Below are 17730 nucleotides of genomic sequence, written 5' to 3'. Positions count from 1 at the left end.
AGTAGGTCTATTTTAATGAAAATACTAAGTAGTATTATAGGAGTTTTCGAAAAAAAACAATGTCTCAATCTTAGCAGCTATCAGATCAGCTAGTCACATCAAACACTAAAATCACAAACTTTTACTTTCTCTTAGGTCACAAGACCTTGAATATGAGAATTATCACCTTTTTCAGTTTGAGAATTGCTATTATTTTTTATAAGGCACTTATATAAATCGATTTTGATAAAGTTTGGTATAATAATAGCTCACACACCGGTTTCGGTGACGGTAGCTGGTTTCATTGAAACCAGGCCAGTTACGCAGCAGTAATTTTATAGTGCCCAAGTGTGTGCTTAGTACACAAGAGCACTCTCTATTCCTTTAGTCTCATAACCCAGTGGGACGGAAAACCGACACGACCGGCGAGAGATCAGGCGCTGGACCGACTTTTTACATGCCCATCCGACGCATGGATATATTACTTGTCAGACAATCAGGTGATCAGCCTGCATTGTCCTAAGTCCTAACCAAACTTGGAAATAACATGTTTCCAACGCCGGGAATCGAACCCATGACCTCCAAGTCAAGAGCCGCGCTCTATACCACTAGACCACGGAGGCGAGGAGGAGTTTGGTATGGAGATATTTTCGAGTCCCGGGAAAAGTCAAAGTACATAGGATACTTTTCATCCCGGTATAGGCCTGGAGATACTGACACAAAATTCTTGGTCATTCGTACCAGTATGGCGGTTTTACAGGGGTATAATTACGTAAAGGCAAAAAGGAAAATGATTGTCATAGCGCTCGCACTGGCAGCCCAAACGCGTGGGCGTTAATCGAACGTGTTAACGAGTGTCGAACGATTTGTTCCACAAAAATGCTTGTATTTTCAGATAGTCGAAAAAAAAATAAGTAGGCGAAAGCGTAATGCCATACTTGTCGGGTGCGGCTTACAGCCCGCCATACCAACGCGAATACGTTAATTTTAATAAAAAAATTAAACCATTTGTACCAGGCTAATTTTTGCATAGCTAATCATCGTCGAGTAGCCATTCACGAAAATCACCTTGCCATACTTTTCCGACAGCGCCCAATGGCCGCCATACCACTGCACTGCAAAGTTGTAATTTTTTTTTTTGCCAGACGATTTGTACCAGTATGGCATTTAAATTTATGGAAAGTATTTGACAAAATATGACCGTTATTATTTTTCCCATACTTCTAGTAGGCGGAAAAAGTGCTGGCATACTTGAAATACTTATTTATTTGACACGTTTCAAAAATACGACTATAAAATACGCAAACTCATTTTTTACATCATAGCATCATTGGTAGTCTCGTCATTTGGCAATTGTACCAAAAAAAGATGTTACAGATTGTAACCATGGGGCGGGATGACTCTCGGACTTGAGCAAAAAAGTGATAAAAATTGGACGATTTGTACCAGTATGGCATTTGGACTTTTGGAAATTATACGATAGAATGTGACCATTATTATATTTGCCATACTTGTAGTAGTGGGAAAAAGTGGCGCCATACTTGAAAAACCGTTTGAAATTACATATAAAATCTTAGGATTTTGAAATAATATAGTTCATATTCGCTGCCTCCCACAGGTATGGCATTATCAGGGTCCTATTTATGATCATACAGGGAACTGTTAAAAAAAGTTTCAGGGTGGTACAAATCGTTTGGCAAATAAAAAATACACCTTCAGGCGTCATGCAGTTGTTTGCAACAGCGTAATTGATGAAAGTTTCAATCAATAATTATTTTTTTTTACTTAATAACTGGCTTTTAAAAAGGAGTATAATATTATTGTATTGAAATCAGTGAACGGTTTGGAGGTAAATACAGTTATATAAGAGTTGCGGCTGGACGCTGGACTAACTGTTTTGCCAAATTCAAAATTGGGCCAACACCAGTGGAATGTCATTGCTCAGATTAATAAATATCTTACGTCGTCTAGACTCTAGACCTAGAGATACTACTAACTACCATAGTAGTAGAAGTTATAAAAGGAATCCTATTATATGCTGGCTAAGGTCTGTAATGTCTTGGACGTATTTGTAATTGACGGTACAAGCGGTAAATGGCCTTATAAACTTGTAGTGATGTGTCGTGTGCATTATTATGTCGATATTTTACAAGGATGGTTCCTTATATTTTCTACATAGGGCTGCCATCACCTAAATTGCCGTCGCCGGTAAGCACGACAAAAATACCGGACATTTATCCGAAATATGGTTATTTCCCCGGACACCTCTTAAAAAGTATTTACGATTACGTTTTGCCAATTTTGGCTAAACATCTTTCTTTTCCAACAAGAATTTGTTAAAATCCTTTTAATTTAAGTCCTTGAAATCGTACTTTTTGATTAAAGAAGAAACCAAAGAAGTGTGTGTGGTTAGCAAGTTTTTATCTTTCGTTTGTTGCTGCATGACGAAAATTTGAATTTCTCTCGACAAAAGTATCCGGATTTCACCCGGACACTTTTCAAAAACCCGGCCGGGCCGGGCGGTCCCCGGACGCCCTTCAAACTAGGACAAATCCGGGGAAATCCGGACGGATGGCAGCCTTATTTCTATATATTATAATGATGAATGTTTTATTAGATAACATACTATGCATATACCCTTTTCTGCTATTCTGCTGTTTGAATAAAGTATTTAAAGTTAATTATGTATGTCATGTCCAAGTAAATAACCACAATGGCAACAAATATAATATCCTGTCTTGATGAAATTGAATTAAGTTGTGAATACATATTATGTTATATATTCGATAAAATATTTAAATTTATCGATACTCTACGTAACTTTTTAAGCTTGAATGATGCCTTTTTACGTGTTTTTCTCATCAAGCAGCTTTAATTTTTGTAGAGTTATTACTACTTTGTAGTGTTTTATCTAAATGATAATAATTGTACGATGACAGTGTTAGTTTGCCGATAGAGCAGGCTTATAACTGTTTTGTGGACACTGCACAGGTCACAGAAGCATCATTACTTATTAAGTACATATTTTAATTTGCGCGGTCAAAATTATGATATAGCAGTTATTAAATATTATATGTTCGACAATATTTTTCAAATAGAATTAAAACATTTAATATCCGTCTTATCTCTATCCTCATAACACGTGTTTTGCGCCCCGCGCCAAGACAGACTGCTGGCAACAAAGTTATCATTTTATCGATAGTGAAGTAGCACAACACTCGAGTCGGATTGCCGGTGTAGGTACTATGTGGGATTTGCAGTCGCAGTCAGCGCGTAGTGGTGGCTGAGCGAAGTCGGCCACGATATCTTGCACTTTCACTCGAAAGTGTATTGTGATACGAACGAGTTTTTAATGCCAGTGTTGTTTGTGGCCAGTGCGTTTTTTTTATTTTTTTTGCGAATAGATGTGGCTACGACAGATTCGCGAAGGTGACTGTGATTTATAAGTTTTTTTGTGCAGTTAAAAGGTTGCGTCGTGTCGTTGTGTTTCGAGATAGGCGAAGGAAAATCAAATAATTTGCGAAAGCGCTATATTATTAACATCCGGCTTGTTTGAGAAAAACTATAAGAACAAGCAGTGATAGCGATCGTTTTAGCCATTATCGATAAGGTTTCCCATCTCTAAAAGTCTTCATAGGAAGATAAGCTATAGAGCTTACTTCACTATTTGACATTTAAATTCCTATTTTAAATTATTATTTCTTCTCTAGACATTGAAGTTTAGGCTTTTCAATGTCTTACTGCCGCACTCAGAGTGGAACATTAATTACTTAAATGTAATTAATTCAAAATTTTGACATAAGCCCCATACATTATCTGTCAAACTCTATTAAGTCGAAGGTTAATCGTAGTTAAATGTCTCTGAGTACGGCGGTTAAAGTCTTTCGGTTGATTACTTAACCGTACAGCGGTCTACCCAATCGTGAGGCAACAAGGAAGTCGCAAATCCACTACTCACTAGCCACAGATTATGTAGAGTACTTGTGGCACTTTCCTTCGTTAAAGTGGTAGGATTATACGCCATTGCTATACCACATAGCCATGGCTGATGGCATGCGTTATCTATGCCACATGGCTAATTGCCATGCTACAATTCCGGCTGGTTTTAGGACTTAAGATAAGTGTAGTGGGAAGTCCAAAGATTCGCAAGGGAATTACCAAACTAATATTAATACTTAATTGTTTTTTGATTGAAGACTTTGCATTTACCTGTTATAAGAGAACGAGCTTTTGCCCGCGGCTTCGCTCGCGTTAAGAAGGATTATTATATACAAACTTTCATCCCCTATTTTACCCCCTTAGGTGGAGAATTTTTTAAAATCCTTTCTTAGCGGATGCCTGCGTCATAATATCTACCTGCATGCCAAATTTCAGCCCGATCCGTCCAGTGGTTTGGGCTGTGCGTTGATAGATCACTATGTCAATCAGTCAGTCACTTTTGAGTTATATATATATATATATATATATATATATATATATATATATATATATATATATATATATATATATATATATATATATATATATATATATATATATAGATTAGGATTTATAATAATATTATGTCTTTAGTATATTTTCGTCTATCTGGTCTAAAATCCGAGCTTCGATCGACCTTCACCGAGCTGATAATAGAATGAAAAATATATTTTAAAATAAATTTAGTATATAAGAAAATAGATCAAGAATAGGTTGCCTAAAAATTCCTGGACAGACTATTTTTAATTATTAAAAAAATATGTTTCCAAAAAAACCCTGTGTTATTGCATCAATTTATATAGTGTTGCTGGTAAGAAATCATTTATCATCATAATATTAATACGCGAACGAAAAACTTTGTAACCCTTTTTACGAAATATGGGGAAACGTAGGTGCATGAAATTTTGCACAGTTATAGTTTATATGGTGAAGGAGTGCATCGAGCTAATATTATTTTAAAATTATGCTTATACATTTTCTTCACAAATAAAACATTACACACACTACAACACACACACATGAGAAATGACAGATTTTTGAGTGACAAGCCTATACATACGAATTATACTCTTTTATTTATGGTTGAAATCTGTTAACAAGTTGACAAATTGAAAATGGATTATAGTTTTTTTATTGAATCTAAGATACTATGAGACAATGCTTACACGGCCAGTCTGAGATCAGCTAAGTCCCAGAGACAAGAGTTGAAAAAAAATGATAAAGTCAATATTTTTTACAAATTCGAAATTCGACCTTACTTTCAACGACATTAGGACTACTACCTATATGTAGTAGTCCTAATGTCGTTGAAAGTAAGGTCGAATTTCGACCATTGGGCGATCTCTAGTAAAAAGAATAACAATAAGAAAGTTTATTTGCAAAATCATGGTATTGACAATATGAATGTATGGTAAGTAATCGTACGTTCCCAAACTTATTTTGTCTACCGCCCACTATAAGAACAAATTATATTTTAGGCCCCCGATGGTTTCAATTTAAAATGCATCCTAAATCCTGATGAAAGAAATCACCCCCCAAGCCTCTCCACAACGCCCCCATTGTTTTTCTGGGTCCCACACCACCCTTCAGACCTTCAGCGCCCACAAGGGGACGTTATCGCCCACTTTGGGAAAGGCTGGTATATATTATGGCAAACTTAAGTAAAGTGTTATATAAAAAAATTTTCTATAAAATATGAAACAATATTCTAAAATATTTACAACTGTCATTACCTATGAAGAGACCGAATCACAGATCACCAGTTCGCACTGTGTGCTCTTTATTGTTGCGACTCGCAAGTCGCGCCCAACCACGTTTTCGCGCCATGAATACGTGGTTCCTGAACGTGGTAATATCTATATGATTTTACAATCCACCAGTCTACTAAGTAGCGGAAGAAAGATTTCAGAATTACTCCTAAACAGGTGCAGGCACTGTCGCTCTGCCTTTCTTGCTTTGTTAAAAATGTTATTATCCGAATGAGTAATGAGCATTTTATAATATCGCGTCGCGTCCTCTTGTAGTCGTAATGAACGTGGAAAACTTTACTAAGCGTAAACTATAGGCGCCGGAGTTACATTAATTAATAGTGAAAGTCGATTACGTAGCTCGTGATTTCCATTTTAACTGCAACGTAAACAAAGGAAGGGGCTTTTCGACCGCACCTGCAGCCGGCGCGGCTTCTGCCAGCGATGGGCGTGTTAAACACTGATCTAGTATGATATATTATCAGCTCCACAATACATACTGCCGCACTCAGAGACGAATATTAATTACTTAACTGTAATTCAATGAAGATTTTGCCATAAGCCCCATATACATTATTTGTTAAACTCTATGAGATCGAAGTTTAATCATCATTAATTATGTCTCTGAGTGCGGCCGATGGAAACAAAAATCACATAATTATATCTAGCTCGACTGGACTCCTTGGAATTACTCCGAGATGTGGCTTCGCTCTGCATCCTTTATCGGGTGTATCACGGAGAGTGCTCCGAATAATTTTTCGGAATCATACCTCCTGCAACTTTCCGCCATCGTTCCACGCGAAAAATATACCGTCTTCCTCATCAATCACCACATTTATGAATGGCAACTGGCATTCTTTCATAGTGCGTTTTTCGCGTAACTTTCTTCCACGCACAGTAAAACTCTGGAACGAAATGTCGCTTACAATATTTCCGGACCAATACGACCTGTAAACTTTCAAGAATAGAGTGTATTCCCTCTTAAAAGTTAAAAGGCCGGCACAGCACCTGTAAATCTTCTGATGTTGCGAGTGACTATGGGCAACGGTAGTTGCTTTCCATCAAGTGACTCGATTGCTCGTTTGCCCCCAAATTTAATTAAAAAAAATTAGAAATATTGAAGCTGAAGAGTAAAGAACTAAAGAGTATGTTTATTTATTTATTTGTTTGTTATTTATTTTGTTATTGTCGCGAACGGCGAACCACTGGACAGATTTTTATATAATTTGACACGGATATTTAGTGTGGACTATGCGGAAGGACATAGGCTTTCTTGCGGGTAAATGTACAATTCTCGCGTAATTCTTTAGGCCGAAACTGCACGAAACCTGCAGACAGTAGACATGGGCCCGTGTGCACTAATACCTTGTATTACGCCATGAACAATTCAAATGCGCCAATCCTAGGAATCAGATATCATTATTACCACAGATTACTGTGGTGTAAACAACGATAACCTATATTTGACTAGATAATATAGGGTGTATGAAAACCTACGGTTCTTGGAATTCGTGTATCAGGATTCGGGACACCAAAACTCTACGTCTTTTAATCTCATCACTCATGTTACCTCATGCAGATGAAACATAAGCAATTAAAGTAGTCTGTAGATGTAGTAATTTGGCAAATTAAATAGAGTCATTATGATTTCGCTAAGAGCTCAATGATAAGCCATAACTCTCAACCCTTTAATATCTAAAGAAATTTCTGGAGGATTTTAAATTCGCGTCGTAAAATTATTGTGACAAGCTGCGATTGGGGATATAAGTCGGTTCGCTGTGGGTCAGCAAATAGAGCACTCTTTACTAACAAATGATAATATCGATAACGATCAAATATTGGCCGAGCCCCACAGATAGCGGCAGTTGCTCACAAACCTCCGAGCTGGTTGGAGTTCTTCGGTAGCCCTTCGTGTAGGCTAACTTAAGACTATAATACGCCAGTATTGAAGAGTATATAGTTCTCTACATTTTACTGTAGCATTCTCTACATTATTAGTGTGGTCTAGTCTCTACCATGTCTTCTCATACCTTTAACAGTGTTAAGCTGTAAAAGTAACTCTGCAAGATAACTTGTCTTTCTTCTGTTTTGTTGTCTTTGTCTCGTGTTTATGGACTTTATCCGCAGTTTATTCCATGCCTTAATAATTGTTAATATCATTATAGTTTTCCCTCAAACAGCCTGCTAAGTTATAAGCCGACAAATTGCATAAACTGACGCCATCAACGAAAGTGTCGGGAAGTGAACGGTGAAATGCTTGTTTTAATCGAAGCTAAGTGAAGTGAAGTTAATTGAAGTGAAAAGTAGCGAAGATGCTGTCACGGGGCTTCAAGTACAGCCGCCTGGGCGCGGAGGGCGAGGAGGAGGTCGAGGATGTCAGGTAATATGTCACGTGTATATGTGAAGTTGCATTTTAAAAATCGAATACTAAAAGTTTTATAAATAATGGTTTCTAGGTGTAACATCCCAGGCAGCTTATCCTCCAGAACAGTCGAACCTTGTTTGGAAATAAAAAGGCGATAAGTCCTAAGGTCCTGAGCCCTAATGGATTATGTCGTTAAAAATACCTATTTCTACCTGATGTGCACCTCCTTGTTGACAGCAAAAAGCTGTAATATTTGATATAAATTATGCATGTAACATGATAACAGTGGCTATTGGTTCCGGCGTGGTTTTGATTGCTGATTTTATGTTGATAATTACAAAGATTAATTGCAAGAGTCTACATGATACAATAGATACGAAACAGTACTACTTATCATGTTTTTTTTCTGATACCAATGGATTACTTGTCGTCTTTACTTTCTTAAAATTATTTAAAATGGAATATCCCAACGCGCAACGACGTAATGCAGTAAGGGAGAATTTTGATGATTATAAAACAGATAAAACATCTTTATTAAAATGCACGGGACAAAATATACATCATACAGCCAAAGTATAGGATTAGGAGTTTTTTTGTGAGACAAGACCAATATATCTACAATATATAGCACCTTTCAATACAGTCTATTTTAATTGTCCTTTTCTCAATACAAAGTAGAAAACATAAAAAAGAACATATTAAACGTAATATTTAAATAATCGGCCAAGTGCGAGTCGGACTCTCGCGCGAAGGGTTCCGTACCACAACAGAGCAAAAATATGTTGAAAATTGTGTTTTTTTGTATGGGAGCCCCCTTAATTATTTTATTTATTTAAATTTTATTATAAATTATTAAAGTACAAATAAAACTGAGTAAGTACATATTTCGTGAATATTTCAAGTGCTTATCTATTGCCATTATTGATATCGAGCGAAATATAGCAAAAAAATCATGTTTGTTGTATGGGAGCCCCTCTTAAATATTAATTTTATTTTGTTTTTAGTATTTGTTGTTATACCGGCAACAGATATCACAATCTGTGAAAATTTCAGAAGTCTAGCTATAGCGGTTCTTGAGATACAGCCTGGAGACACACAGACAGACAGACGGACAGACATCGAAGTCTTCTGCCTTTGTAATAGGGTCCCGTTTTTACCCTTTGGGTACGGAACCCTAAAAAGAACATATAAATAAATAAATAAAATAAAATATATTTTTATTCAAAATGGGTATCATGATACACTTTTTGAAAGTCGAACGAAGAAACTACGTTGCCTACCACCGGTTCGGGAACTACCCCGCCGAGAAGAACCGGCGTAAGAAACTCGCACGGGGCCATCTTTTGCAAAAAAAAATGGAAAATTACAATGTTATTTATGGCTTACAGCTATGTAACAAAATTAAAAGAAAAGTAACCTGCATGGAGCCACCCTATTCCCAAGGTGTGCTGTCCTCGAAGAAATCATTGACTTTATAATACGCTTTAGCACACAAACGTTCTTTAACTGCTTTTTTAAATTTGTTTAAAGGTAGATTTTGAACATTTTCTGGGATTTTATTGTATAGGCGTATACATTGGCCTTTAAAGGATTTGCTTATTTTGGCTAGTCTGAACATTGGTATTGCTAACTTGTTCTTATTTCTAGTATTTACATTATGATTATCACTTTTATATAATTTAGAAACCTCCTCCTTTTTGGAAGTCGACTAAAAACTTGATTTTTAGTTATTAGAATCAGTCGCAGTAGGTACTCGTGTTTATCTAATATTAAATGATATGATAGCGGTTATCACATAGAACGACTGTAATGATAATTCGATTAAAGGTGGATGGGGAATACCATGGAATATCTGATCAATATCACAAAATAATTTCTCTTTAATTAGAGAGAAAGGAAAGGCCCATGCCGATTTTGCTGCGATTTCGTATGGTCATACTTTGAGCCCCGGGAAAGGACATAGGATGCTTTTCATCCCGGAATAATTTACGGTTTCCGCGCGATAAACTAGTTTATGCGCAAAATAGTTGAGGGCGTCATCTAGTAATACTCTTTTTAACCGACTACCAAAAAGGAGGAGGTTATATGTTCGACTGTATTTTTAGGGTTTCGTACCCAAAGAGTAAAAACGGGACCCTATTACTAAGATTTCGTTGTCTTTCCATCCTTTCGTCCGTCTGTGTGTCTCCAGGCTGTATCTCAAAAACCACTAAAGCTAGACTTCTGAAATTTTCACAGATTATGTAAGTATATCTGTTGCCGCTATAACAACAAATACTAAAAACAAAATAAAAATATTATTTAAGGGGGGGCTTCCATACAACAAACGTGATTTTTTTTTTATGAAAGAAGGGGGCAAACGAGCAAACGGGTCACCTGGTGGAAAGCAACTTCCGTCGCCCATGGACACTCGCAGCATCAGAAGAGCTGCAGGTGCGTTGCCGGCCTTTTAAGAGGGAATAGGGTAATAGGGAAGGGTAGGGATGGGAAGGGAAGGGAATAGGGGAGGGTAGGGAAGGGAATAGGGTAGGGGATTGGGCCTCCGGTAAACTCATTCACTCGGCGAAACGCCGGTTTTCTGTGAGAACGTGGTATTTCTCCGGTCGAGCCGGCCCATTCGTGCCGAAGCATGGCTCTCCCACGTATGATTTTTTTGGCTTTTTTGCTTGTTATCAATAATGGAAACAGGTAGGTACTTGAAATTTTCAAAAATGCCTTAATTATATCTGTATTATATCTTAATAATTAAAAATAATATTAAAATAAAATAACAATTTTAGAAGGCTGTCATACAAAAAACACAATTCTTGGCCTATTTTTGCTCTATAACGGTACGGAACCCTTCATGTCGAGTCCGACTCGCACTTGGCCGATTATTTTTTAATAATATAGAGACGTCATGGTTCTTGAAACTGTTTGAGTATAGAAAGAAATAATATTCATTTTTAATTTCGATACAGAATGATTCAATTCTTGTTGGGTTTTCCTGTGGACTAATATAGAATATTCGAAACGTATATCTATCTACTATCGAAAATTATTATAAGTATGATGACGACTTCCACACATTTAGTTGATACTTTACGAATACGTAGCTATGAAAATATATTCCTACCAACCTTTTAAAGCAGGAAAAGGGATATTTTTATATTAAATTGTACTAAAGTTTACTATTTACAAAATCGTATGATTCCTCCCATATTAAACAACCAATCATTATGCATCCAATACGTTATAGACTGGAGTTCATAATAGACATACCAGTATTCAGTAGGAGTCGGTATGGTCTATATTAAATTCTCGACTGTGGGCGTCCCGCGTCCCACGTAGTACTGAATTGTTAATCAATAAATATTCTTAGCTCATACATCAAACGGGTAATAAGTATTTTCTTATGTTAAGGTGTAAAAGGTAAAATTCGTTCTAATATTATTATGAAAAAGTGTGTCTAATGTCTACCTTTTCGCCGCTGAAACCGCTAAACTGATTCTGTACCTAGCTAGAGTCTAGATGGAAGCTAGATCGGTAAAAATTTGTACGGTCTAAGTCTCAAAAATGAAATAGGTTAGTTTTTATTCCAGAAAATGTACGGTTACTGCGAGATAAATAAATTTAGGTGTAACGAAGTTGCCAGTTGGGTTGGAGTCTGGAGGCAACGAAAAAATTCCAAAGGAAATGTGTTGTTGTTGTTCAGATAATGCTTTTAATTATATCCACTGCGGCCTACGAGGTATTCTTGGACAATAGACTGCCACATTACCTGTAAGAAGTTGAAATACATGTTCATATTGACAATTAAGTTACTATTTTGAGACCGAGGCTTAACAAGGCATCTCATGCTTATAACTTCTTTGCAGTCAACTGTCTATCTACTATCCGTAATTATGTACCTACTTACTATTTAGTTTATACTTTATATTATGCTACAGCAAGAGCGACCCAATGTACGATACCTACAGGTTCATTTACCTAACTTATATATGAAGTCAGTCCTATCTGTTGTTAGTCGACTAGTTTAAAAGATTAAAGTAAGCAGACAGGGAAAACGACTTCATTTTGACCTGTGTAAAGGAAAACTGGTTTATGTTTGATCAAATTTTTGCTTATCTAATCGAAATATTTACCTCGGTACTTTAAAAAGAAAACTTACTAACTACTAACTATAAAATACTTAGATGAAAAAGTCGGGTAGAGAGATATTGTTATTTGTTCCATTAAGTTATTTTCACAACGTTCACAATGTCGTGCGTGTGTAAAAGAAACTAGTACCAGCAGTGCCAGCACCAGTACAATGACCTCCCAATGTCACTATCAGGCGACCGGGCTATGTAGTATGTACGTTAACGACACACGTAGACCTTGAGGGCCTTGAGGGCTCATGACGTGGAGTGTCATGTCACGATTGCGAGTGTAATTGATTGACCAACTTTTTGGACCAACTGTACTGTAAGGTCCGGCTTTGCCTGACGTATCTATGTGTACTCTACCGAAGCAATTACCGAAGTATAGGAGCAAAACACTCTAACTAGCTATTTTTAAATGATTTGTCCAGATTTTCTTTTTTAGTTTTACACTGACGCAGTCTGAATTGACTTATTTTTTGGTTGAGGGCCAAAAGATTTAGTAAAAACCAAGATTAGATCAATCAAATGCCCATTATTTCCCAACAACTGCACACAACGATACTAATGTGTTCTTTGCTGCGTAAAGACTTACGAGACCTCACATAATATAATAAGTAGCTGTTTGACCGATATTCAATAAAACACGAATAAAATGACATTTTATACTATATATTAGATATATATATTAGATACCTATATAAAATTCTCGTGTCACAGTTTTCGTTGCCATAATCCTCCGAAACGGCTTGACCGATTCACATGAAATTTTGTGAGCATGTTGAGTAGGTCTGAGAATCGGCCAACATCTATTTTTCATACAAAAAAAAAATATATGGCAAAACAACGTTTGCCGGGACAGCTAGTATATATACAAGAATTGCTCGTTTCAATATATAAGATGTAGAGAGATGATATAGGTAACATAAAGAGATCGATGATGACTTTCGGGAACTTTCTACCATCAACTAGAGCGCAGTGTCACAATTCATATACTATCGACTACACAAAGTATTTCACACAGTCCTCTGCACGCAGCACTCAGTACTCACTTGGAGCGTCTTGTTTGCTGACGGTTCAAATACCACTTATCATTTATCATATCGTTCCACGCCGATAATTCTTAAATAAACAAGCATGGGGACTAAAATAGTGCAGATAGTGGCTCTTGGTAGAGCATTTCGTTGGAAACTAGTTATTAGGATTCTTGCTCTGCTATTAGTAATTACGTTATAAGAAGTGACCGAAATAAGCAATAGTAAACCTAACGTAAAAGCTTATTATTTATAAGCTCGTATAATATTATATGAACTTGCAAAAAGTTTTTAGGCTGCTAAGTATAGTTCATTAGTAGCAATAAAAGAATCTGAAAGATACCCCTTGAAGCGACAAGACGGTCGATTTGCACAATTCATTAGTTACTATTTTCGAACTCTATATTATATTACATTTCAAATTTTAATGTTTTTCAATAGATTTCTGTTTGTTTACTTCATTCATTTTCTTCAGTCCTTGTTCCAAATTTTAAAACTAACAAGCAATCCTAGAATTGTTTGTGTTCACTAAATGTTCATGACATTGTGAGCGGTTCGTAACATTATTTCATTACATTGATCCAATCTAGCGCTGAATTTTGTATTTTTAATGCAATTCAGTGCATTCCAGTACCTGTTTAATATTATTCCAGTAGCAATCTGGATTGGATTAATGTAAGCCAGCTATCAAATTAATCGCCGATACTATATAGTAATGCGCGGAAATGCCTTTCTAAAGGCTCAACCTTGCGACCATGTGACTTCGGCGCCCCACTTAACAAACGCCTTCGAATGTCGCCTGCTGGCTAACTACACAAATGTTTAAATTATATTAATGCCAGTACATGGTATTGCTTTATACGATTAACATTACGTATAATAGTAGTCTTTAAGCCTTATTACTTTCGACATAATGCACAACATAATAAGGCCCACTGATCCAGGCTTAGTTAAATAGCAGAGTGAGTCAGACGAAGGGATTTCTGATAGGACTTCGAGGCATGTTGATGAATAAAGGATAGTTGACTTGATTACTCCTTTTCCTATAGCATAAAATAAAAGTTAGACCTACCTTCATGCTATACAAAGGGGGCGACTAACCCTAAAATGTCGATTTTATAATTCATTTTTATACTTTAAAATAAACCCCGAATTGTTCCATTTTCTAAAATTAGATACTACATTATATTTCCGAGAATTCGATCTGAGCAAAAACACGATATCTTAAAATTTTCTCGACATAAAAAAAATCAGAAAGATGCATCTAACGATTTTTTCATTTATTGCCATAACCGTGCATTGAACTAAGTTAATATTTTAACACATTGTATAAAATTCTATCATTGAGAAACTGACCTAGCGTATTTTTAAAATGTTGTATATTTATCGAGTTATTGAGAAAAAACTAATTTGGCGATGAATCCGCGTCGTCCTTTTTCACCTGGCATATGAAAGACGGACGTGAGTGTGAACAGAGAAGGACGATGTTTGTTTTTTGGGGTTAGTCGCCCTCTCTAGCTAGGCTTTTACTAGAATGGAATAGACTTTTACTAGAAAATAATACTTGCTCTTTAATAAGAATATAACATGTACTAGAATTCCTTTTTGCGTTGTGGAATATAATAGTTGAAGTTGCTTATTATGAAATTATTACAACAGTAATTGTAGACTATAATATTATGTAGTCGTAACTCGTAATATATGTAACATACGAGTAAGGTTAACGTATTGTAGATTGTCCTTTATTAACATTGCATTGTGCGTCTGGCATGCATAATGCATCTGGTTCAAGGGGGCCTGAACTTGGCTCCGGCGCTGGACGTCACGTCTTTTGAAGTCCACGACTGTCTTGAAGAGTTCTGATGTGAATACTAAACGTCAGAACCCCCAGCTAGCGTAACTTACGCAGTAAATATTTAGTCATCTGTAGTGATGCCTGATGCCACATATTTAGTAATCTGTGGCTTCAGGCATGGCGTCTATTTGCATACGTGGACATCTGAATGTTGCTCGCAATTTCGTTGCGCCGGTTTATCGCGCCGGAGCCTTCGATCTCTAATATATTAGGCCGGAGCAGTACATTTGGATCTATAATAATACTAGCTGTTGCCCGCGACTTCGTCCGCGTGGACTTCAGTTTATAGCGCGCGATGTCAACAAAATTGGTGTCAAAAGCTTTTATAAAAAAACCCTGGTACCCCTTAAATCAATACAGCTGTGCAGTGTGCAAACAATAAGTACTTCATTTTTGTATGTTAAACTTTATATATTATGCCAAATTTTAAAGCTTATTTAGCCCCCCAATTACACAACTTTACCCATAAACTATTTATCATTGATAGGTTTAGCCCCAATTTCACCAACGTCTGTTAGTGTTAACAGCTTGTTAAAATATCCTGTCTTCTCTTTCATTCATATGAAAAACGAAACAGCTAACGTGATACTAATTCGAGCATTAACTTTAACAGTCGTTGGTGAAATTTGGTCTTAAGGTTACGTCACTGCCTGCACAGATAAAGTACTGAGTTATTTAATACCGTAGAATAGATATAACAATCGAAAAAAATCGAGACTTAAATGTAAGATGATACCACCTCTTATAGAAAGACTTTTGAGCAAGCGTCAGCGCGATGTAGAAGACGCACGGCGCCATCTATTATGAATTTTTTGAACAAATTTACGACCCTTACAACCCTTTTTTCCAGTAAAAAAGTAGCCTATGTCCTTTCTCAGGCTTTAGACTATCAGTATACAAAATTTCATTACAATCGGTTCGGTAGTTTTGGCGTTTGGCGTGAAAGCGAGACTGACAGACAGACAGAGATACTTTCGCATTCATAATATTAGTACAGATTATGTGCACACTGCACAGCTGTTTTTGGGTATTTTGATTAATTAAGGGCCGCGCTACACCGGAATGGCAGCGGCGAGGCGAGCACTTTCAGCGCTGCCATTCCGGTGTAGCGCGCTGCGCGGCCCTAAGAGGGGTACCACTTACCAGGGTTTTAAAAAGTTTTTAAATTTGACACAAATTTTGTTGACACCGCGCGCTATAAACTAAAGTCCACGCGGACGAAGTCGCGGGCAACAGCTAGTTATGAATAAAAACAATAATATATAATAAAGTAGGTATGATTAGTTCTGTTATAATAATGAAGTAAAAAATGAAGCGCCATCTGTTTTCATATATTAGAATTAAAATGTAAAAATATTTTCTGGATGGAATATAGGCCAACACAACACACTCGAACTCCTTAGAAATGCAGAAGGAGTTCTATAAGATAAGATAGATTGATTATTATTATAGCAAGTGATAATATTATTAAACACAATATTCTAACGTATTAAAAACTATAAACAAAAACATAATAACTAATAAGTATGATTAGTTCTATGTTACAACGAAGTAAAAAAAAAGCGCCATCTGTTGAATCGTATTAGAACTAAAATGTTCATTGCATCGCGTCGATATATTTCTGGATTTTTTTAAATATTATACATAAAATATATTTAAGATTTTTGAAATATTATTTTAATACACATCCAAGACCCAGGAACATTGAAAACTTTTTGTTCCGCCTGCGGGACTCGAACCCAGGACCCCCGGGATGAGCGCTGGCCACGCGCAATGCGAAGTAATTTTCATCGATATTTTCATGGAAATAAGATATTTTCCCACATCAAAATGTAGCCTATGTCCTTTCTCAGACTCTAGAATAACTGTGTACAAAATTTCATTGCAATCGGTTCAGTAGTTTTGGCGTGAAAGCGAGACAGACAGACAGACAGACAGACAGAGATACTTTCGCATTTATAATATTAGTATAGATAACCTCCTCCACACTCCACAGCCGAACACAAAATCGCCTCTTTTTGGAAGTCGCTTAAAAACTGGCATATGTCCCTTCCCGGGGGGGGGGGGGGGGGTTCAAATACCCTCCTTTAATATAAATCGGTTTGGAGGATAGATAATATCTACTTTCTATATCTTATGTTATATACATTTTTTTATTGAAAATGATAAAGAGGAAATATTGTAGAAGTTTTATACGTGGGAGAGCCATGCTTCGGCACGAATGGGATGGCTCGACCGGAGAAATACCACGTTCTCACAGAAAACCGGCGTGAAACAGCGCTTGCGCTGTGTTTCGCCGAGTGAGTGAGTTTACCGGAAGCCCAATCCCCTACCCTGTTCCCTTTCCTACCCTCTCCTATTCCCTTCCCTTCCCTACCCTCCCCTGTTACCCTATTCCCTCTTAAAAGGCCGGCAACGCACCTGCAGCTCTTCTGATGCTGCGAGAGTCCATGGGCGACGTAATTTGCTTTCCATCAGGTGACCCGTTTGCTCGTTTGCCCCCTTATTTCATAAAAAAATGTTGTTTTATGAGTTTAAACAACTTAATAATATTATTTATTTCTATGTATTGATAAATCAATCATTACAATAATTTTATACCTTTCAGCGTGATATTGTTACAGCCATGTCGTTAGTAATGTAATAATCA

At 36.7% G+C, this 17730-nt stretch overlaps 1 protein-coding gene across 4 annotated transcripts in view; it reads left to right on the top strand.

Annotated features, from left to right (window-relative positions):
- Nucleotides 1–17730, top strand: part of LOC121726801 (copper-transporting ATPase 1) — a 44605-nt gene that overhangs the window by 1809 nt on the left and 25066 nt on the right. For 2 of the 4 annotated variants that reach the window (XM_042114327.1, XM_042114331.1), the window contains exons 1-2: nucleotides 3262–3446; nucleotides 7871–8085. The exons of 1 other annotated variant lie outside the window; for it this stretch is intronic. In XM_042114327.1, the coding sequence (XP_041970261.1) occupies nucleotides 8018–8085 (68 nt within the window). In that variant the 5' untranslated portion in view covers nucleotides 3262–3446; nucleotides 7871–8017. Of the gene's footprint in view, nucleotides 1–3261; nucleotides 3447–7870; nucleotides 8086–17730 lie in introns of those variants that run through there. One more of the 4 variants, XM_042114329.1, reaches the window with a different exon arrangement.

The sequence above is a fragment of the Aricia agestis genome, chromosome 5, assembly GCF_905147365.1.
Source record: "Aricia agestis chromosome 5, ilAriAges1.1, whole genome shotgun sequence".
Taxonomy (NCBI): Eukaryota; Metazoa; Arthropoda; class Insecta; order Lepidoptera; family Lycaenidae; genus Aricia; species Aricia agestis.
This window is presented reverse-complemented; position numbering and strand designations above follow the sequence as displayed.